This window comes from Aspergillus niger (assembly GCF_000002855.4).
Source record: "Aspergillus niger supercontig An07".
In the NCBI taxonomy this organism is placed as follows: domain Eukaryota; kingdom Fungi; phylum Ascomycota; class Eurotiomycetes; order Eurotiales; family Aspergillaceae; genus Aspergillus; species Aspergillus niger.
In genome coordinates, this window is record NT_166523.1 from 1,430,851 (window position 1) to 1,451,585 (window position 20,735).

Consider the following 20,735-nt stretch of genomic DNA (forward strand, 5'->3'; position numbering starts at 1 on the left):
GCGGCACCTTCAATATGACGCGCGCCTGCATCCCACACATGCCCTCATCATCAAATTCAGCAGCAATCGTCAACATGACCAGCATGTGCGGTCTAAAGGGGTACTCTGGATTCAGCGTCTACTGCGCAACCAAGTTCGCTATTGTGGGCTTCACGAAGGCGTTGGCGGTGGAGTTGGGACCGCGAGGGATAAGGGTTAATGCGGTTGCGCCAGGGCCGACGGATACGCCTACGATGGTGGGGAACGTTGAGGGAGAGGAGAAGAATGAGGAGATGGTCAAGGGGGTTGCGTTGGGGAGGTTGGGAAGGCCCGAGGAGGTTGCTGATGTCGTGGGGTTTTTGTTTGGGGATGAGGCGCGGTTTGTTAATGGGGGGGTGGTGGAGGTGACGGGGGGGATGGTTTGATTTATTTATTATTGTTATACTGATTCTGGGATTGGGGTTGGTTGTGGAATGAATGTATAGATGATATGTGGTATAGGAGGGAGGTGGTTAGGGTTATGGTTGTGTTTATGTTGGGGGGTTGTGGTTGGGGATAGGTTATATATATGTAGTTGCGCTGGTTGCACAAGACACTAATTGTATGATTAAGTTCAGATAAAAGGGTTAATATGGTCAATTATATACAGCACAAATCGCAAAAATAGAAGACATTAATGGGAATTAAGATGAAAAAAAGAAGACATAGCATGTCCTGGTTTCGATCCAGGGACCTCCGGGTTATGAGCCCGGCGCTCTTCCCCTGAGCTAACATGCTGTGGACGAAGATTTATACCCGCTCTTTGACACTATATTCCTGTGACATGATACTCGGCCGAGAGCTGGATGGGGGCCAATCTTGGCAAGCATAAGGCGATTCTGGGATCTTGCAAGAGATTGATTATGATGGTGGACTGTAGGTATATGTGCTACTGTAGAGGTCAAAGGCAGTGACATGCCCGGTAGTGATTCTATAGCGTTGTCTAGACTTTCATAAAATGGTCTCGGTTTTCCATTTTATTGCTTGAATGAATGCCAGCAGATTCTTCCTTCAGAAGCAATTCTGCATATTGAGCACAGACGATGAATTGGTGCATTGACCAGCATAGCAGTAGTGTAAGCTGGTCAAGGAACAGAGATTATCCTATCCATATACAGAATGATCACCACTTGGTGCCTTGGTAGCATCTTTTTTCAGCCTGCTTGACTTGCAATATATCATCATGAGGTTTTACCGGTCACTCCCAGTCAATTAGCTATGCCAGCAAAGGATCCATTGCAGTCACTCGTTGCCGCTGTTGCGTTGCAATTGTATCAGATACTTGCTGTCGGATATATAGTTCCGCAATGTTTCAAGTTTGTGTATTCAACTTGAAGCAGTGCACACATGCACAATAGGCATCATATTAGGGACTCTTAAGGAAATGTTCTGCTCTGCGCGTAGGAGATAGTTCTATGTTTTAGACTACATTGCGTCTTCTACGATTATATTATCTGTTTCTGTTTGTTTCACTCCAAAACCGTCCACTACAAATTCATCATAGCAAGTGATAATATATATTCCATCCACACAATGCCAACCGCTGCCCACACTGAGTTTCTTAACCGTACACCCATCTTAAGCCACAGCGGATGAATACCACCGCGACAAAGCCAACCTTACAAACACAACATACTACAAACCATCCACAACATCATTTACTCTACACAACCAATACACAACAAACAATAGCACCAACATTCAACGCCATCATGACAGAAGCTGAATAAATCAGATTACCAAGCCCACCCACCCAGCCTAGCGTACCGAGTGTCCACCGGAGCCCGGTGGCGGGCCAAGCACTGGCCCCTCTCTGCCTTCCTTCCATTCCCCCTCCACTCCACTCCACTAAAGTTAGCTCAGCTCCAGTCCATTAGAAAATCCCACCAACTAACGAACGGAAAGGGCCCGAAGGAAGAAACATAAGCATAATAACAATAATAACCATGATAAATAATATGAACGAAAAACCCCTCAACTTTAATACTCTGCCAGTTCCAGACCTTCAATTGCTTACAATTCAATCTGTTGTTGCTTGCCGAGCGGTAGTTGAGTTAGGATTTTTGTTGACAAATAATTTCTCTATCACCTTTCTTCTTTTGGTTATAGACTGTCAGCGGGATTTGTGTGTGGTAGTTAATTTATTTAATTTTATTGTTGCTATGAAGGTTGTCCATTGTATATAGGCTATATGTTATAGGATTATAGATGGCTATTAGTAGTTGTTTACTTTGTATACAGAGTAGTTAACATGTGAAAAGTTGCTGGAAACCCGCGGTTTGTTTAGATTTAATTAACCCCTTCCAATTTACTCGGTCACTTTACTATATGAAGAAAACGGCGAAGATTGAATCAAGACATGACATGACATAACTTGTTTCTAAGCTGAGCTGAGCTGAGTTGAACCGAGCCGAGTCAAGCACGGTTCAAAGGATGGACAACCACTTCCAGCATAGTACCTGATCAACAACAATAGTCCCAGCCGTTATACATAACTAAAATACCCACTTATTCGAAATGTCAAGGAACAATCACTCTCAGCAGGTTAAGCCGAAGCGATCTGCCAAAACAAGGGAAGAGAAGTAAACTAAGAGGGGGAGGACGCGAGTCAAAGCTTACTTTTTGCAGCGCACTTGCGGTAGGGGAAAAGAAAAGAAAAGCCCAGGCCAGGCCACAGCCTTGTTTACTGCTTAGTTACATTTTTTTACTTGACTAGAATACTTAGTTGACACCAGTCGAGAAGTGTGGCTGGCCCTCTTTCTTTGATGAGGATTACTTGCAGCGAAAAGGCCGTGGAAGTTACCTACTCTGTACTAAGTAAGTGTGTTTTTGCTTTTTTTTCTTTTGTTTGTTTGACTGTTATGTTCTGCTAGTAGCTGGTTACTACTTCCGTGGGTTCCTATTGGTATACTTCTTTAGGTCTGTCTTACCTACTGTATGTATCTGTATAGCTCACTTAGTATGCATCTGGATAGCAGTACTACAAAGTAGGTAATTAGATAGATCTGGGTGTTGTAAGTAGCAGCAACACGCCGTGCCCATAACCAAACAAACCACACAATAACAACACCGACTAATCAAATCTCTCACAAGCCACGTGGAGTTCCAAGTTCCAGTCCAGTTCCTAATAAGAAAACGTGAGTGGATGGAGACCTCATCACCCAATGAGAGAAAATCGAATAAGGGTTGGTTTGGCTATAATTGTGGGAACTAAGAATCTCCTGCTGCTGCTGCTACGAACTGGAACGACTTTGCTTGCTTGCTTGCTTACTTGCTTACTCGGCTTCGAGTGGAGCGTGTTTCTCCCGCCGGGCGGATTCCACTTGTTTCATTTTGTCGGGTCGGCTGGTGGGTGGGTGAGTGGATGAATGGGTCGGCAGAGTGGAAGGGGAGGCAAAAGGAGGCAGGTTGTGTCGTGTGCTTGCTTGCCTTGCTTGGTATTGGTACTTACCGTACGGGTCATTACTATTAGTGTTAGTATTGTTTGTGTGGTGATGGGATGTGATGGGAGGTGGTACATTGTTTTGGGGGTTGTTTGGGGGTGTTTCATCGGATCGGAAGTGAAGTATTATCGATTATTTGGGATGGATGGAAAAAGAAGTGATAGATGCATGCAGGTATAGAGATTAGTAGGCCACGAGGCTGAAGATAGACGATAAGGAAGAGACTGAATGGGGATGGATTCGGAAGTATTTCACACAGAATCCTAGGACCTGGATGGACCTGCAATGCGGAGGAAATATGACGGGCTTATGATCTGTCCAACAAGGGATCCATACTACATTCTGGGAAAGTTTGGTAGATGTGCAGGTTGCAGATAGTACCTGTCTAACGGTAGTATCTCCCCTTCAATCTCACGGTCGGGTTACACACAACAACGCGGGTTGATAGATCTATACGCGGCGGGAGATCTATCGCGACCGGCAAAAAGTATATCGCGAGGATTGCGATAAGAGACAACCCGGGATTCAAGGCACAACGGATTAACTTTTCGAACTTATCATATAGTAGGCTAGTAATGTGCCGTCCTGGACCTACTGCACTGTGACGTGATGTGGTAATTTAATATCCTTCCTTCAGCAGCAAGAATTCCTCCCCGATCGCAAAGCGGCTGTTGCTGGATTCTGATCCTGGTCGTTGGTTCATAATACTTTACCACAAGTCATGGTTATGTCGGTTCGGCGAAACTTCGTCAAAACACGCGGGTTGCTCGGGGATTGTTTGGACTGTTTGGGACATTCCGTTGCTTGGGACACAAGGAGGGTCTTAAGCCAGCTGAGATGGTCTGGCAAGGGAAGGAAATCCTTCCGCTGCACTCGACTCTGTCCTATACTTGGCTGTATGCGTATAGAGTTCTGGCTGTACGCCATATCCTCCGTATCCAAGGTACACTTCAAACTATCATTCACAGCGGCTGCACTCCGCATGCGGCAAGCAGTTGCTGCGTCCGGATGTCGCTCTCTGGATGGATCATCCGGCTGGCTGGAGATGGTCCGATCGCGCAGCAAGGTTCAACCCGACTTGAGTTGTCTCCTCGTACTTTGGGTGTAAGTATCAGACATGCTCGATGCTACTGCGTCTCGTATCGTATAGGAGGGTGGTAGCGGGATGCTAGATGCTGGACTACTACTTGCCGTCTTCTGCTAGAAGCTTACCCATACAAGGGCGCAGGCAGCAAATCGGAGAAAGAAATGGCCGTTGTCGGGCGGCTGCCCGTGTTTTGGGGGGGTGTTCACGGAGGACTACAATAACAAGTATGAGGCGGTTTGAAACCCCCCAATCTTACTGTGCTCTGGGCAGTAAGTGAAAATAGTCTGTCTCTAAAGGGGAGGTTGTTGCATTGCCCAGACGGTAATACTCCGGAACTCCGGACCCCAAAGATTGAGGAATCAAGGTGATAGACAGGAGGTGATTCGGATCTCTGACCCGAAGACTCGTCGTTGAGCATCTGCATACGTACTTCAGTTGTTCCAGGGCGCGAATTGGATGGACGCCGTCTGTTTCGTTCATCTAGAAAGGAATAACGGCCGTTGTCGGGCGGGAGGCGCAACACCTCGGTGGGTTTAGTCGTCAGTAGACGCAAACTCAAGCATGGGAAGGATCCCGATCGTCCCCCCAGACAGCACCATCAATTTCCATGTGACCGGCGGGATTGCCTCGCTTTTCTGCGCTCTTACTCAATTGGGGGTGGGAAGGGAGGAAATGGTGGCTGACAGCGGGATGAGGCTGCCTGCAGAGGATCCAATATTCGGATAGGCCACCATGGAGGTTTTAGTCTAGTAGTTCCGCTGTGTGATGATAGCCGCGCCAATCCTGATTATATGGAAGGGCTGTGATTGCTCCGGATGCGCATGCTCATCCCGTGTCTCTCTTTTCTGTGTCTGCCTCTGCCTTATGGAGCTTACCCAAGGATTCACTGATCTAACTTGGTATGTGAGTATGGATGGCTATCGCGATGCGACTAGTCTAGTAAGTCTAGTAAGTCGCTGGGATTACTGCTGGATCCCCCCACTTGAATCCTGGGCTGCACTCGGTAACTGGGATAGTGCCGAAGGGGGATCAAGGTGCGACCCTGGTTCGTATCGGAACCCTCGGGCATGGGAGGCGGCAATTATTTGATGCACATAGGATCTATGACCCTATGATTGCGATCAGGCGGGTTGATTCCTTTTTCTTTTCTTTTTTATTCCTTTCTTTTTCGTTGCTGTTTCCCCTTCCCCTCCTGCTCCCATTTGCTTTTTGATCAATGAAGCCAAGAGACATAAAGTAAAAAGGACCAAAAAAGAAAAGGGGGGAGAAGTAGAATGAGCTGAGAGGTCGATCAACAAAGAAATAATCCAAGGGTGCATTCCTGTAATTGAAGTTCCTTGCCGAACATGGCTGGATTGGGAAGTTCCTGGTCGGAAGCGATCAGCTCGGTTGCTGACCGTTTATCCATGCTGGGGAACCGGTCGGTGGTTCGAGTCTGGAGAGTGATGAGAGTGAGAGTCAGAGTCAGATCCTACCTTAGTCCATTAAACTAATCACTAGTGACCTAGATGCTCACTTGTGGATATACAATAAAAAAAAAAAAAAGGTAACATTTTTATGGAGCATACGACCACCTTTCCTGCCACCGGATATACGAAAACCGAAGGGAAAGGAAAAATGGCGCAGGTGATAATTTGACTTCTTCCATCCCTCGTTCTACAGACCTTCGATTGCGTAAAATCCAGGTTTAGCGGCCAAACGCCGTCCCGTCAAATTGGGTACGGAAGTTTGTTTGGGTCGAGTCCATCGGGCGCGGTGACGGGTTGGGTTTAGATAGTCCTGGTAGTACCACCACAACCACCACCAGCGTCACTAATTCGTCTAGTCGATTCAGTCCCAAAAGTCACTCGGTAACTCCGGGGTTGATGGCTTTTCCTCTTCTGCTTCCTTACAGCCGGATTACACCCGGGGTTATTGTCCGCCTTGCTGTTTTCCTGGTTCACGCTCATCATCATCCCATCGTTGATTGGAGAAGAAACCGTTGGAATGGTTACGCAAAGGAGTAAATGGCCATGTGTGAAGGAGGGTCAAAAGGAAGGGCCATGATCGACAAACATTGGGCGGATAATCATTTTCATTCTGGTTCCTATTGATCTGATGCCGTTCAGGCCCCCCTCTTCTCCTCCGTCTGAACCAGAATGCCAACTAACTAGTCAGTCAAGCCTCCCCATGCTTGTGTCTCTCCCATACTCCATCTGGGCAATCTAGTCGCATATTAGGCCGGAACCGTTTTCTGTCGGGCTCCATCCGCTGACAGGCTGAAGGGAGACTAGGAGCTTAGTGAATTTCAGCCTGCAACAGACGATTCGTCTAGGGGAGAATCAGATAAATAAGCGCAATAAGAGAGGCGGATGCCAAGTAGATAGTAAGTCGCAGGAATGGGGAATGGATATTGTCGGGAAAAAAAAGACCCCTCCATGGTTTGTCATCGTTACTATTTGGATATTTGGATATTTTTTTTTGTTTTGTTTTGGATCTGGATACTCTTCCGTTTAGTTTAATTTATTTCCACTACTACGGAGTACTACTACTAGTTATAGTTCCGATACGGTGAAGTTCCCTTGTCGCCGAGTAGTTGAAGCCCAACCAGGGAATCAATCATTCATTCATCTGGAATGGCAAGCGGGCAGAAGAAAGGGAGGGGAGGGTGTGCTTTGGCCCCCAGAGCCACTGGAAGCACAACAGGTTGGTAATCGGATAGTTGCTTGGATTTATTGGATGGTTGGGCTCTCTTTGACCACTGTTTAGGCAGATCGAGGAAGGGACACACACACACTCACTGTAAGTTAACTCACTTATCAGCAGTACATAGTAAAGTAGTATAGATGGAGGGGGATGGAACCGGGAAGTACCATACAGAACCATACCAGACGGTAATTACCAACCCGAGCCAGGCCAGCCCCGGCCAGACCCTCTCTCTTGCCTCTTCCTTTTCCTTAACGCAGCCGATGCACCGCTCCACTTCCGGGCTTCTCTTGTTCCCTCCTGCTTGCCCCCCTTCTGCCTTTCCGATATCCTTTCCCTCCACTACTACGGGCTCATACTACTACTTACTCTTCCTAGTAAAGTCGGTAATCAATGCCTCTCTTTCTCCATAGAGCCTGGAGTAAAACTAACTAGTAGACTTCCTACTCGTCCACTCACACACACTCTCTCCCTCTCTCATCCAATTGATATATACTCTTATCCTTACCCTCTCGTCCCTCTCTTCTCCTTCTCCTTCTTTCCTTCCTTTCCTTTTACTTTCCCCCACACCGTCTTTGTTCTGCAAGCTGGTCTTTGCAGCTTCACTGACTACTACTACTACTATTATAATAACTACCATCACTATTACTACTATCCCAACGTTGTTTGTCGTTGTGGGTGGTTCAAGTCAACCTTCCCTTCCACTACTACCGTCTGGATCTGGATCTGCACCAGCCATACCCGGTTTCCCATTCCCCCCTCCCTTCTTCAACTTGCTGGTGGTTATTCTGCGTCATTGCCACGAAACCATTACCACCATCGTCACCTTGATTCTGATCAGTGAAAGCATGTATTGCAATAATGCTCTAATATGGTTGCTGGGATCTGTTAGACCATAACTTCCACGGATATGGATTTCATTGTAAGTGTGGCATTCTTTTCCTGTCTTCATCCCCCCCCATTGTCCTCGGTGTGTGTCTGTCTTTCGCATCGGTGAATGATGATGGCGATGTGTGAGCATGACGTGCACCTTCATGTCTCACCGGGGACATGCGTTTGGGCTTCTTTGCGCTGGATTAGGCCTTTTCTTCCTTCCTCGCACCGCGCAATGCGCGCATAATGACCGCGTGCGACATGGCAGGGATCCTGACTCTTGCGCTTGTCCTTTTCCCACCCCGTCTCTAGACAGTGGATCCCTGTCTGCTTGCTCCAGCTAACACTTCCTCCCTCTACTAGCTTTCTTTGACGCATTTCTGCGAGGTGCATGGTCCTACCTCGATCATCTGCTCGCAGGTCCTACCGTTCCCTTGTTCACAATGCTATCCCGACAAATCTGATTCCTCTCCCGACGAAACCCCTGCCACCTCTCACGACACCGTTTCATCCCACGGCCTGCAGAGCCGCGCGAATACTAAATCTACCCCAAATAAACTCTCGGAAAAGAACATCGACTCCTCCGACAGGTCTCCCAGGATAGAAGACCATCCCTATTTCCTCAAAGGCCAGGCCACGCCGGCTGACACTCAACAACGACCCAACTTCCTCGGCGGCGCAGACGGCGACACGTGCGCCAGTTGCAGCTTGACTCTCCCTGAAGATGTGAGCAAGCAGCTGCCCCCAGGTGCGCCAGGAACGGCCCGAAGTGACGGCAAAGGGAGGAACGGCAGTCCGGTTTTGCGATCGAGAGAGGTCGTCTACTCTTGTGGGACCAGTCACGCCGACCACGATGATACCACACACGACCCGCATGCTCATGCTTCATACCCCGACTCCCTTCATTCGGCCTCTGTTACATCGGACGCCTCCTGTCATACACACATCCTCACCTATCTTTCATTGCGCGGACCTCCCAATCCGGCTGATTACGCGCTTCTGCGACGTTCCTCCATTCGAACCCTGAGTTGCGAACTTTTGCCACGCGGTCTTTCCTCGGGCCCTCTATGTTTTGGCGATTCTACCGCTGGCTATACGATAGCTTACATCTTTCGCCTGCCCGACCCCATGGCTCGCGGGAAACGGCGTAGCTATGCCCTTGTCGCATTGGCAGGAAAAGATGCCGGACGAGCCTTCCGTGCCTGTCCTGTGATTTGGCGCGCATTTGGTCGGATTGCCACGGGCATTGTCAACTCAGCGGAGAAATACCAGGAAGAAGAAAAGCGTCGCGATGAACAAAACAACGCATCGAATAGACGCGGGAGCAAGCAGTATACACCTGTTTCCTCTTTCCTCACAGGGCGCGCCCTTGACCCAGATGGACAGCTTCGCAGACCCGGTCAAGTGCGAGCGAGAAACCTTTCGGAAATCGTGGGAAACCAATACATCTTTGCTGAAATACATGCACACTTTGTTGCGCTCCTGCAGCAGCTGGGTACGATGTTTGGAGCCTCACCTATTTCAGAAGAACGATTCGTGTGCAGCACAGTGCGCGAAGAAGACGCCACTGCTTCACGGAAATCATCATTAGTTCCTGGTGGCAAGGAGAAGCCGCAGGATAAGCTTTCGCGACAATACGAGGACAGCGATCTGGGAATGTCCACTTTGGACATCTCCTCGGGGCCTAAGCCGATCCCCATCGCACCTCGCCGACCAGTGATCGCTTAGCTTGTGCCACATTTGCGCTACGGCATATCTTAATTGGCTATATTATCACCTTCGGGCCAATTACATTACTTGTTCAATCTCTTGAAAGCGGAGCATTTCAACCGTTATCCGCGATTCGACTAGCATCACTGCATGCAGTCAGCGGTCTCATGTGACAATTCCCATCCTCACATGATTGACATCATTTCGGCGTTTACTTCCGGTACATGGACAGGACTTGACATAGACTACGGCATGTTTTTTTATTTCCAGAAGGAGGCGGAGTTTCGGCACATTTACAGGACGCATGGCTTTTGATTTGTATTCCCTTTCTATTCCCCCAAAGCGTGGGTAGATGAGCGATCTGAGTTTTGTTCTATTCCACCTCACCCTTTCGATTCTTCCCGATCCGATTCGGACTGTTTTATTACGACTTCTACATTCTATTAATCACCAGAAGCGGACGGCCATGACGGACGCTTGTTTTCATGATTGAATGTCATTACGAGGCAACGAAGGATGCACTTGTGAGGCATTTGGCATGACATGCATGTATGTACTTTTACGGAAAGGGACTTTATTGGAGCTTAAATCAAGGCCTGTAACTTGAGCCATTATTGCCAGTAATCCGTAGTTAGTTCTAGTGTTCTAGACTTGACCGATAAGATAAACCACTGGTCCACTCACCAAAGTCCTACTGTAGAAGCAGCCAAATCCAAAGACAGACTAAAACACTAGCTCGAAGTCTAAGCTCGAAGTAATAAAAGCTTCCACTTAACTAACTAATAAGCAACTAACTCAGATACTTCCTATCTCCTATCTATTATCTAACCATCTCCAGTAAATCAAATCCACAATAACTCAAGCCTTATCAACCCAAACCTTAACTAGACGTTGACTACGATACCATTCATGTGAGTGGTTTGGGGGTGTATAAACAGACGAATGGAAATATGTATGACGCCATCTCCTACTCCACTTCACAGCTTATCTACTATCCTTGAAAGATAGAGAATAAGCAAAGCAACTCCATAAATGAAAATGACATGCATGGGCTTAAAGTATCTCTGTGGACATGTACAGTAAGCAATGCATGTCACACACATACATACATACACATCTATCCACTTATCTATTAACGTTAAGTAAATGGATCCCTAAATGGATCTGAATAGGAGTTCTTTACTTGGTTTGGATATAAGGTGGTGTGTGTATATGTGTGTTACTTATGAATCATCACAAAGTAATATTGGTAGTCGTAGTCTGCGTATTACTCTTGTGACGGGGGAGGTACTTTGGGAATTAGTAGTAGTTTATGTAAGGATGTATAATATAACATTAATATATTATAATTATATCATACTATGTGACATGGAATATAAAGAAGGTCCACCTTGAATCATAATTAGTTACTTAAAATAAAGCATTATGCATCCCCCCCCCTCCCCTCTCGAGTCATGTATGACTGATCGACAGGGGAGAGCCGCTGTAATATGTATAGAATCTTGAGTCAGATTGCTTTTGCAGTTATTCGAGATTTAGAGCAACCTGTAGGGGATAACTACTTAATAAGAGGATCTCGTATTCCAGATAAGTACTACGGGGGAATCGTCTTATAGTTCAAAGCAAAAGAAACAGGCTATCAACTAGGTATTAATTACTAGTTTATTTTCTAAATCTATTCTACTCCTGCATTTTAAAAAAAATCCAACTCAATCTCATTCTTTCAACAACTCCCTCTCCCCCTTGTTCAATACAGTTCATCTCCATCAGGTACAATCTCATGCTCGCAGTCACTATAGAATGCAGCCCACTGGATAGTCGAAGAACTGGCCGAGCTCCAGTCAAAATCGCGATCTTGCTTATTGTGTCGCACATAGGGATCCCCTCCAGTGAAGTGGGAAGGCAGACACACGACCAGTGAGCCGATTTGGTTCGCAGTGCGAGGCCTACCGATGTGTTTTCGGAAGAAGCCATCGGGGCAGGAGTAGACCTGTACGTATGGTTAGTAAGTGGACTCTTACCCTTTCCACCATCTATCACTACTTGAGGAGCGAAAATCGAAGGCAGACCAACGATCAGCATGTGCAAATCAACAAACAATTCCCTGATAGCACCAGCCGTAAAGGATAGAAGCAGCTGTGTCTCAATCTTATCAAGAATCCCAAATTCGGCGGGCGGAATGGAAAGTAGTGGCGAAGTGAGCAGGTTTTAGCGTCCCGGCTTTGCAATGTGTAGGATCAAGAACGCCCTTTCTATCTTTGTTAAAGATAACAGGGGCACAGTCACTGGCAAGTTGCTGCAGAGCTCCTGCACCAGAAGAGTCCTTGTCATCTTTTCTGCCGACAGGAAGAACCAGCTTTGCGGCAGCGAGTCCCTCGAAGTCCAGAAGATCCTGACAGGCTGGGACTTGGTAGGGACGTGACCACAGTCTTTATACAAGCTTCACTACCTAGTCTACACGCTTTCATTGCTTTCTGAGCCCTGATGCCAAGATGCGCTAATCCATGATTAGAACACAGGCTGAAGAACCATGTTCCTATACATTACAATTCAAGCATCTGATGCAGCAATACCATGGGTTCGATATAGCCTTGTATTACTGTGGTATGTAGCTGTCGCTTTGGTAAGAAGCATCACCCGCTCTTTGACAATTTGTGAACAAGATGAACCCACTGCTTAACGACCTGGCGTAACCCCCAGATTGGAACCAACGTTTTGTCGGGAGACGAAGCAATTTCATGTCTCAACAGATACAGTATGAGATAAAATACCCCAAAGCCAAAGCCGTACATCAATACAAATGTTCGATTTAACTCCGGTCATAGCGCCAGATCAGTCTTTTCGCTTTCTCTTGATTGCCTCTGTGGCATCGTCTCATATGGTTTTCCATATCTTCTTTGAGGTTGTAGTGATTGAAACACCCGGGTGCTGCGCAGCGATATTCAACTGCAAGAGCAAACCTTTCCCATGCATCTTGTTGCTTCAGTCTCTGGCGTCGATGTTTTACGAGAGACTTTGCACACTCTTGGAGGTCATGTTTCACATCCTCTCTTGCGAGATATGTATTAGCAAGTGTTCTCATCTTCGTCATAGTGCCTTCGTCATATTGGTCCAACTTTATATTTCCCCACTCATGCGAATCGCCGTTAAACCGCCAGTATATTCCGTTAACCCCTAAAGTTCGACTCATATTCTTGTGTACGGCCTCAGGGTTGTCAAATTTGAACCCCGCCTTGATCACTGCTAAGGTGTCAAGCCAAACCCCCCGGGGGGCTCGTCCGGGCCCGAAATTCTTTGGCGGACGCTGCAATCCAGTCCCAATACTAACGATAGTATTGAAACATTGAGCATACGTTTCAGATGGGGGACCCCAGCGTAGGACCTCATCAACGCCCTCTTGAGTTGGGTTTTGAAGACCAAGCCAGCATCTTTGAAGCGCCAAATGTTACCATTAAGCGCCTCGATCTCTTTGGGAATAAAATAAGTCGGTGCTGCAGTGCAAGCCCGTGCGACCCACCACAATGGGCCCGTGAAAGCTGTTCCGAGATTTGGATCTCCAGAATTGGTTTCCTCTGGGGTATCATATGTCTGGAAACGATAATTCACCTCATTCATTTCTTCGTTTTCGTTTGTTTTGATGGGTGACCACTGAGAATCGTAGACCTTTCCAAGAGCTGTCACAACACTTTCTCGACAGTTAGAAGCAGACATTATGGATTGAGGATATCAGGTAAGCGCACGTGCTACAGACCCCATAGTCTGTTTTATTGAAAGACGCATTTGGAAATCCATATGGTCCCTCTTGGATGGAATCGTGATGTTGAATAATATCTTTAACAGCCTTGACCAGCCCTTCGTGATTGTATTTGATTATGGCCAATGGACGAAAGCTCAAATAAGGGAAACTCCGAGGCGAGCCAAATACTTGTTGACCAAGTAACTGATATTGCTGCCTAGCATGAGTCACCGTCATACGAAGCCTCCCCAGCATCATAGCGATTAGTCTAGTGGGATCCAAATCAGTATGTGCCATAAAACGGGGAATCCATATTTTGTGACTTACCCACCTGTACTCGTACCGATGATGCAGTCAAAATAATGACAGGGCAGGAACTTGTTAACCTCTTCATTCATTGCCGACCCTTCAATCCCCGCTGGACAATCATGTGGATGGAAGCTAGATTCAGCGGGATCGCAATTAGCGTCAGGCACATCTTTAAGTAGATCAGCTAGACATTTTGCATCCCCCTCAATATCCCTAACGTATCTCATTAGCCTCTCGAGTATGAGCATGCTTCCGTACCCACGCATTCCACCCCCATCTATTTCTGTATTAGTGATTGACTTGGCCATGTAATGCTTCATTCTACTTACCAAAGCTCAGCAGATTATATTTGACCCGGGGCGAGCTTTGCATTGTGAATTCGTACAAGTGCTATAAGCTCCACAGCATGCGAAGAAGTAGTCAATATGTACTTGGCGGACCATGTTTTGCTTGTTTTCCTTCCTTTGGTCTCTTTTATATGTATGTCTCTAGCCATCCAAAAGCACCTGTGTTCAAGGTGACGACATTGAACCCAGCAGCCTCAAATTGAAACATCCAGTTCCAACAATGACAATGGTGATCGAACCATATTTCAAGATCTATGTTCCCATGACTGCTGCTTAGCTAGTTGACCATAATGTGGTCTTTCGTGTCAGTGTCTGGACCTGCTAAAGGCACATCATTTCTTCGTGGATCCCCATCATAGGAACCATCTATACGTTGCAGCTAGTCTACAATTGGTCTGAGTGCTAGTAGTTGACTTCGACTCCAGCGGTGTAGTAGGTGTAATGGGAGGAAAGGATTCCCTATCTGAAGCTTGTTTCTTAAGGTAATCTGTTTATAAATCTTGGGTATATAGACGGTGGCTTTATTCGACAACTCTAGACCCGTAACTGTCGCAACTACATAACCGTAAAGGGTTGAACACGAACTTCCTCCCAATCATAGCCGAACTTACCCCACTAAGGACGAAGGCATGGCAAAGCTTAGTTAAACTTTATATCATTGAAGCTTTTAATGGGTTTTGCTTTAGCTAACCCACTTCTGAAAAGGTTTCATGCACTGGGGTACTCTAGATTGATCTAAGTCTATTCTGTAGTATGGTACTCAATGCGGGCAATTTAGACAGTTCGACCGATAATTCGGCCCATGCCTTTCCATGTGCGTGAAATGAGTGAGGTCAAGAGTGCTGCTTAAGTGCGAGAACATATACCTAATGGCTTAGGGCTACCTTGCGTGATATTTAGGTGTCCCGGTTCTCAAAAGGTGCTGCGGATGGAATCCGATGTAAAGGACCGTATAGATCTAGATTACGCTCTCCTTGCTTTGATTTAAGGTTCTGCGGTATTGGTTTCACGATATTTAAAGTTGAATTTCACATAATTAGTGAAATTTACTTTCGCAAAGTGGACTTGAAATCCGTTTGAACCTTACACACGAAGCAGCCCCCAATGGCCCTATAAAGCTCCCTTTCATAATGCCCTATGTTTGAATCTGGCTGATGTTGGCGTCGGCGCCAGTGCCTTGAGATTCATTTTATCTAAATATTCCTGGTACTTGTACGACCATGACATCGCTTGGAAATGTCCAGATGCAATCAATGTATATTCTAGACTATCTATATGACGTCATGTATTGATATAAGAGACGAAAAAGTGATCACATGGCTCGCTAGAATTGGGTACGTGGCTTCTCCCTGAAGAACGAACGACCTCGATATGGATCACAGGAAAGTCTAAGCAACCCAATAATTAAAGCATGGGGATAGGCTGCGTAACAGAGAAACATGTAAGTCACAGGGCATGAATCTACCCTAATTTATTCACTACACGTTACCGGATCTTGGCCCATAGTGCTTCCGAGCCCTTTAAAAGGGGAATAGCGGACACTGGTGTTAGTGTTTGGGAGATTATGAAAGAGTATAGGTGGCGAAGCTGTTTCTCGGACAGTCTGCAAGAGGTATTTGTAGTGATTGGAATGGAGCTAGCACACGAGAAGGATGAAAAACTGCCTTTGATCGATTCTCCGACTGAGGAGTAGTTGTCTTCCACTGCAGGTTTATCTTCTCCCTTCCAAAGCTGAGATGTCTTACTTTCAAAGTTGGGGAGGGGCAAGCCTTCTACCGGAGTCAGTTCTGGTGGCATCTTGGAATTTGAAGAGCTCTTTTTTTGTAGGTTGGTGTTACCTTAAGACTGTAGCACTGAGCAAGAGCGTTGAGAATCAAGACATCGAGATTGATTTTGCAGCTACCAAGTACTACGGGACAATGATGAAAAATTCAATCACAAATTTCATATCCACCACTATAACGAGGTCAAATTAGAACAAATGATTCAATATATGTATTCTGTGCTTCATTTACCACAGACAAAAAGGAACTTCATCCAATTCATACAAGAAGTCAGAAAACAATAGTCAACACCGTATCTCAAAACTTCACCCCGCGTATAAACAGGTATGGAAGGAGTCCATAGATTCTCCTTCAGCCAGTGACAGATATCCAGTCCCACACCGCGCCTCCTTTCCGGAAAACCCATACAATAAAAGAAGTCATAACATGCATACGTGCAGATCAAATCATTCATCGCCCCGTAATGTAGTCCTTGTTTTCGATCGTCACACTCTTGGTCATGTGGTTGACCTTGTAAACACCGACCAGTCGAGAGGCAAGTTCAAACTATTGATGATTAGTCACGCGCTGCTGTAGCATGCATCTATGGCGAGTGGCTTACCATGTTGTTTCTCAAAGAAATAACAATGAATTGAGCATTCTTGGTTCTCTCCTTGATATAGGATGCCACAATCGAAACCTAAGCAGGTTAGCAACGCACTTTTATAGTATTTGGGATAGAGCACTCACGTTGCGGAAGTCCAGGGCAGCATCAATTTCGTCCATCACGTACAAGGGAGTCGGCTTGTAGTGATGCAAGGCGAACACCAGCGCCAAACTGGAAAGAGTCTTCTCACCACCGGACAGATTTCCAATGTTCTTCCAGCTCTTCTTCGGAGGCATGACGGAGAACAAGATACCCTCAGAGAACGGATCCAGAGAGTCAACCAATTCCAGCTCGGCGTTACCTCCCATCGTGATCATCTGGTACATCTCCTTCAAACGAAGCGAGATAATGCCGAATCCTTCCATGAACCCGTTCAGACGAGCAGATCGGAGGCCATCAAGACGAGCCTTGGCACTATCACGCGACGCCAGGGCAGTGGTCAGATCGGCCGAACGTGCTTCGTGTTCAGCCGTTCTGCGCCTGTACTCCTCGATGACACTAAGGTCGACAGATGCATTCTGACTCTTCTCCTCAAGGGCGGCAATGGCTGCCTTCAACGACTCCTTGTTCATCGCCATCAACTCGTCTTGAGTGAACATCTGGAGCTCGGTGGCTTCCTGCTCTTCACCCAGATCGCTGACGTTCTGCAACGAAAGCTTGGACAACTTCTCCTGCCAGTACCGCCCGCGCTTTTCGTTCTCGGACAAGGCTTTCTGGTTCTCCTCAAGCTTATTGCGCATCTCGATCTCGGTGGCTCGGGACTCGTTCAATTCAGCCACCTTTTCATCCAACTCACCCTTCACTTTGCTGAGCTCCTCTTTCTTCTCCTCGAGAGCCTGTCATGGTGTAAGCCTACAGATTTGATGCACTTTATTTTAAACTTCTTACCTCTTCCGCTTCCTCCACCTTCTGCTTCCACCCTGATGCATCGTTGGCCTGGTTGGCAACATCCGCATTGAGCTTCTCGAGCTCCTCTGTTACATGCTCAAGCTCCTTCTCTGCGTCAGCACGGGCATTCTGGTGCTTGACGATGGCCTTCTCATTCTTTGACTTTCCAACTTCTGCATTGGAAATCTCCTCTGCAAGAAGGCTGATCTGCTCCTTGAGACCGTCGACCTTGGCCTTCTGACCACGTAGTCTAACACCACCAACCTCCATAATCTTATTCTGGAGAGTCTGGATCTCTTCCTCGATACCACCCTTCTGTTCACGAAGGTCTTCAATTTCTTCCTCCAGAGCTGCGATCTGTTTCTCCAGAGCTGCGGCTTGACTCGCGTCCGTCTTTGATGGCTTGTGCTCGGCGCTTAATTCCTTGACTCGCCGCTGGGCGTCTGCGAGACTTCTGTTGGCACTTTCAATCTCGATCATGATCTTCTGGATCTTGGTCTCCGCTCGTGGTATCTCCTCGGATCTCTCTCTGATCGCTGCCTCCATTTGCCTTTGCTTGTCCAAGAAGCGCTGGAATTTCCTCTCCATTTCTTCCAAATCACCCTCGAGCTGAGCAACTTGCTCTCTGCTTGTCTCTGCCACTTGCTTGGAGGACATACCACCACGTGCTACGCGGGTACCACCACCACTCATAGTACCAGACATGTCGATGAGTTGACCGTCAAGGGTCACGACCCTCCACCGTCTGGCTCCATAGGCAATGCGGTTGGCTTGCTCAAGGTCTTTAGCAACCAAGGTGTTCTGCATGACACTGTAGAATGCGGGGGCAAATTTGGGGTCTTTGGGCTTAACCAAGTCAAAGAGTCGAGGGACCTTCTCCGGAGTTGCGATGGAGGATAGATCCCGCCGGGGGAGTCGATCCAGAAGAATGAAGTTGGCTCGGCCGAGATTGTTCTTGCGCAGGTAGTCGATACACTGTTGACCGACCTCAACCGTATCAACCACCATGTTGTCCAGCGCCGGACAGGCAGTCGAGATAGCGACATCATATTTCTCGTCGATAGTTCCGAGGTTGCCGAGCCGGCCGTGGAAGCCTTCGATACGGCCCGACTCCTTGAGACGCATAAGTCCAGACAGAACACTACCGCGATTTTGAGTGCTTGCAAGACTGGCCCTTGCCTCATCTGCCTTCTGTCGAGCACTCGAGACATGGGCCCGCACTTCAGGTTCTCTGTGGGCATACTTCTTAAGGTCATGCTTGAGCTTCTCGACCTCCTCTTCAAGTGTCGACTTCTGCTCTTTGCGTTCCTCAAGCTCGGTCTCCTTGGTGGCCAAACCCTCTTCAATCGAAGCCACCTTGGCCTGAGCCTCTTCCAACAGGACAGCACCCGCGTTGCTTCTCTCACGGATGATGTCAAGTTGACTCTGAGCCACAGCGACAGCCGAGAGCTTCTTGTTAATCTTCTCATCCCACGGCTCCAATGACTTTTGCTTTGCCGTAATTTGGTCCGAAAGACCCTGGGTTTTGCCTTTGAGGCTCTCACGGATCGAGTTCAGTTCTTCCTCCTCCACCTTCATCTCTTTCTCAAGCTGTGTAGTCTCTTTCGATTTCCTTTCAATGTCGTCCGCATGCTTTTGCACCAGACTCTCACACTCAGAGGCAGCCAGTCGAGTACTCTGCATGGCCTTCTCCAGCTTCTTCTGCTTTCCAACCAAGAACTTTTTCTTCTCTTCAAATTTGACAGATTCCTTGTCGTACTTGGCCATCTCCTTGGCCAAGGCTTGCATTTCCTTTTCCATGCTCTCATATTCCCGCATGCCACGCTTGTACGCCTTCTCGAGCTCTTTGATACCGGATTCGTTGCCTTCGTGCTTCTCTAGCTCGAGGTTCAAAAGCTCTTGCATCTGCAGGATAGCTTCCTCGGTAACTCGGATGTTATCACCGCACTCATTGATGTAGATCTGGTAGAGTGCGGACTGTTTTTGAGCCAGCTCATTCTCGTCACGGATGAAGGAGAGTGCCTTGTCCTTTTTCTCTTCCAAAGCGTTCTTCTCCTTTTCTACATGCTGTACACGATTGTTCTTCTCCATACAGACGTCGTTCAGCGTCTCCAGCTCAGCGGCTGCTTCGTCGATGGGCGTCTTGTATTTGGAGGTTCCGATGATATCCTCGAGGTACTCCAGGAGACCATCTTCGTGTTCATTGGCAGCCTTGGCCTTCATCTGTGCGATAGACTCGACTTCACCTTGGAGAATCAGGAAACGCTTATGGTCCAGGTCAATGCCGCGGTCGCGGAGCAGGGTGGTCACGGTGGTAAAGTTCGTCTCCTTGCCGTTCATGTAGTATTTGCTGCTGTTATTTTTGAAAGCCTTTCGGGAGATAATCAGTTGGGAATCTGGGACTACTTCATGCCCTCCAGTGGGCAAGTCAAGGACTTCCTGGAAGTGAACTTCGACTTCACAGTAGGGCAAGTTGGGAAAGTTGGCGGAGTTATGAATGAGAGCGGAAACCTTGCCCTGTCGCATCTTGCTAGCTCGGAAACCGAAGACAAAGAGCAACGCATCGATGACATTGGACTTTCCGGATCCGTTTGGTCCGACCACCGAGGAGAAAGAGGCATGGAAGGGCCCGACGATCTGCTTCCCTGCGTAACTCTTGAAATTCATCAAAATTAGTGTAGTGATAATCAAGCGGCTCTTGGGTTCGGATGGCTCCTCGGGCGCTGAGGGGCCCAGTAAGCGAGACTTCATCATGATATCCATCGGCTTTTCGAGAACGGTCGAATTGGGGTTGATCATAGCAATTTGAGGCTTTTCCTCGCTTTCGGACTTTGCGGGCGTCTGGTTCACAGCCGACTCAGTGATATCAGCGAGTGGGGGCACACTGCCTCTCTGCGATCGGGGTTGGGACGGGGGCGGCGACACGGAGGGCTCTGGAGTTGGGAGTAAGGACATTTCCGGGTTGGGCGTGCGGGAGACATGATTCTTGCGGGGGTGAGCCATACTGGTTATTTTATTTACTGACGCTGTCACCTGTGAGGCAGCCTCGGGCTCTTCCACCGACGCGACGCTCTCGCCTTCATTGTCGTTTGTATCTGTGAGTTGCGACGCCTCGGACAGTTCTGCGGTTGCCGACCTGCGAGATCTCCGTGTAGTGCGCGTGGGCTTGGGTGTAGTCTGCTCGATTGTGGCTCGTCTGCGCGAGGACC

The 20,735-nt window shown here is 47.6% G+C and overlaps 8 protein-coding genes and 1 non-coding gene across 9 annotated transcripts; 4 read left to right on the forward strand and 5 right to left on the reverse strand.

The window, feature by feature from the left end:
• Positions 1–74: 74 nt before the first annotated feature.
• Positions 75–538, forward strand: An07g06650 (uncharacterized protein; the record flags this gene model as incomplete). Its single annotated transcript, XM_059748539.1, has 2 exons — positions 75–358; positions 481–538. Coding segments are annotated over 2 exons (342 nt in total), but the record flags the coding sequence as incomplete, so codon positions are not given.
• A 146-nt stretch (positions 539–684) lies between these two features.
• tRNA-Met (CAT) lies at positions 685–756 on the reverse strand. The gene has a single exon. It is a non-coding gene; the product is annotated as a tRNA-Met (tRNA).
• An 823-nt stretch (positions 757–1,579) lies between these two features.
• An07g06670 (uncharacterized protein) lies at positions 1,580–1,846 on the reverse strand (the record flags this gene model as incomplete). Its single annotated transcript, XM_059748540.1, has 2 exons — positions 1,580–1,636; positions 1,706–1,846. The coding sequence occupies 2 exons, from the start codon at positions 1,844–1,846 to the stop codon at positions 1,580–1,582; spliced, it is 198 nt and encodes a 65-aa protein (XP_059600973.1).
• A 2,336-nt stretch (positions 1,847–4,182) lies between these two features.
• An07g06680 (hypothetical protein) lies at positions 4,183–4,788 on the forward strand (the record flags this gene model as incomplete). The annotated part of the gene is made up of 2 exons (XM_059748541.1): positions 4,183–4,565; positions 4,683–4,788. The coding sequence occupies 2 exons, from the start codon at positions 4,183–4,185 to the stop codon at positions 4,786–4,788; spliced, it is 489 nt and encodes a 162-aa protein (XP_059600974.1).
• A 1,106-nt stretch (positions 4,789–5,894) lies between these two features.
• An07g06690 (hypothetical protein) lies at positions 5,895–6,554 on the forward strand (the record flags this gene model as incomplete). The annotated part of the gene is made up of 3 exons (XM_059748542.1): positions 5,895–6,011; positions 6,112–6,174; positions 6,291–6,554. 3 exons carry the CDS (start codon positions 5,895–5,897, stop codon positions 6,552–6,554), a joined length of 444 nt encoding a protein of 147 aa, XP_059600975.1.
• Positions 6,555–6,933: 379 nt separating this feature from the next.
• An07g06700 (uncharacterized protein) lies at positions 6,934–9,834 on the forward strand (the record flags this gene model as incomplete). Its single annotated transcript, XM_001391710.3, has 6 exons — positions 6,934–6,968; positions 7,089–7,233; positions 7,297–7,329; positions 7,374–7,619; positions 8,126–8,155; positions 8,470–9,834. The coding sequence occupies 6 exons, from the start codon at positions 6,934–6,936 to the stop codon at positions 9,832–9,834; spliced, it is 1,854 nt and encodes a 617-aa protein (XP_001391747.3).
• A 1,729-nt stretch (positions 9,835–11,563) lies between these two features.
• On the reverse strand, positions 11,564–11,849 carry An07g06710 (uncharacterized protein; the record flags this gene model as incomplete). The annotated part of the gene is made up of 2 exons (XM_059748543.1): positions 11,564–11,806; positions 11,838–11,849. The coding sequence occupies 2 exons, from the start codon at positions 11,847–11,849 to the stop codon at positions 11,564–11,566; spliced, it is 255 nt and encodes an 84-aa protein (XP_059600976.1).
• Positions 11,850–12,625: 776 nt separating this feature from the next.
• An07g06720 (uncharacterized protein) lies at positions 12,626–14,233 on the reverse strand (the record flags this gene model as incomplete). Its single annotated transcript, XM_059748544.1, has 5 exons — positions 12,626–13,056; positions 13,170–13,501; positions 13,557–13,820; positions 13,880–14,138; positions 14,191–14,233. The coding sequence occupies 5 exons, from the start codon at positions 14,231–14,233 to the stop codon at positions 12,626–12,628; spliced, it is 1,329 nt and encodes a 442-aa protein (XP_059600977.1).
• A 2,209-nt stretch (positions 14,234–16,442) lies between these two features.
• An07g06730 (uncharacterized protein) lies at positions 16,443–20,529 on the reverse strand (the record flags this gene model as incomplete). The annotated part of the gene is made up of 4 exons (XM_001391713.3): positions 16,443–16,538; positions 16,594–16,671; positions 16,722–17,474; positions 17,527–20,529. 4 exons carry the CDS (start codon positions 20,527–20,529, stop codon positions 16,443–16,445), a joined length of 3,930 nt encoding a protein of 1,309 aa, XP_001391750.3.
• Between the last annotated feature and the right edge of the window lie 206 nt (positions 20,530–20,735).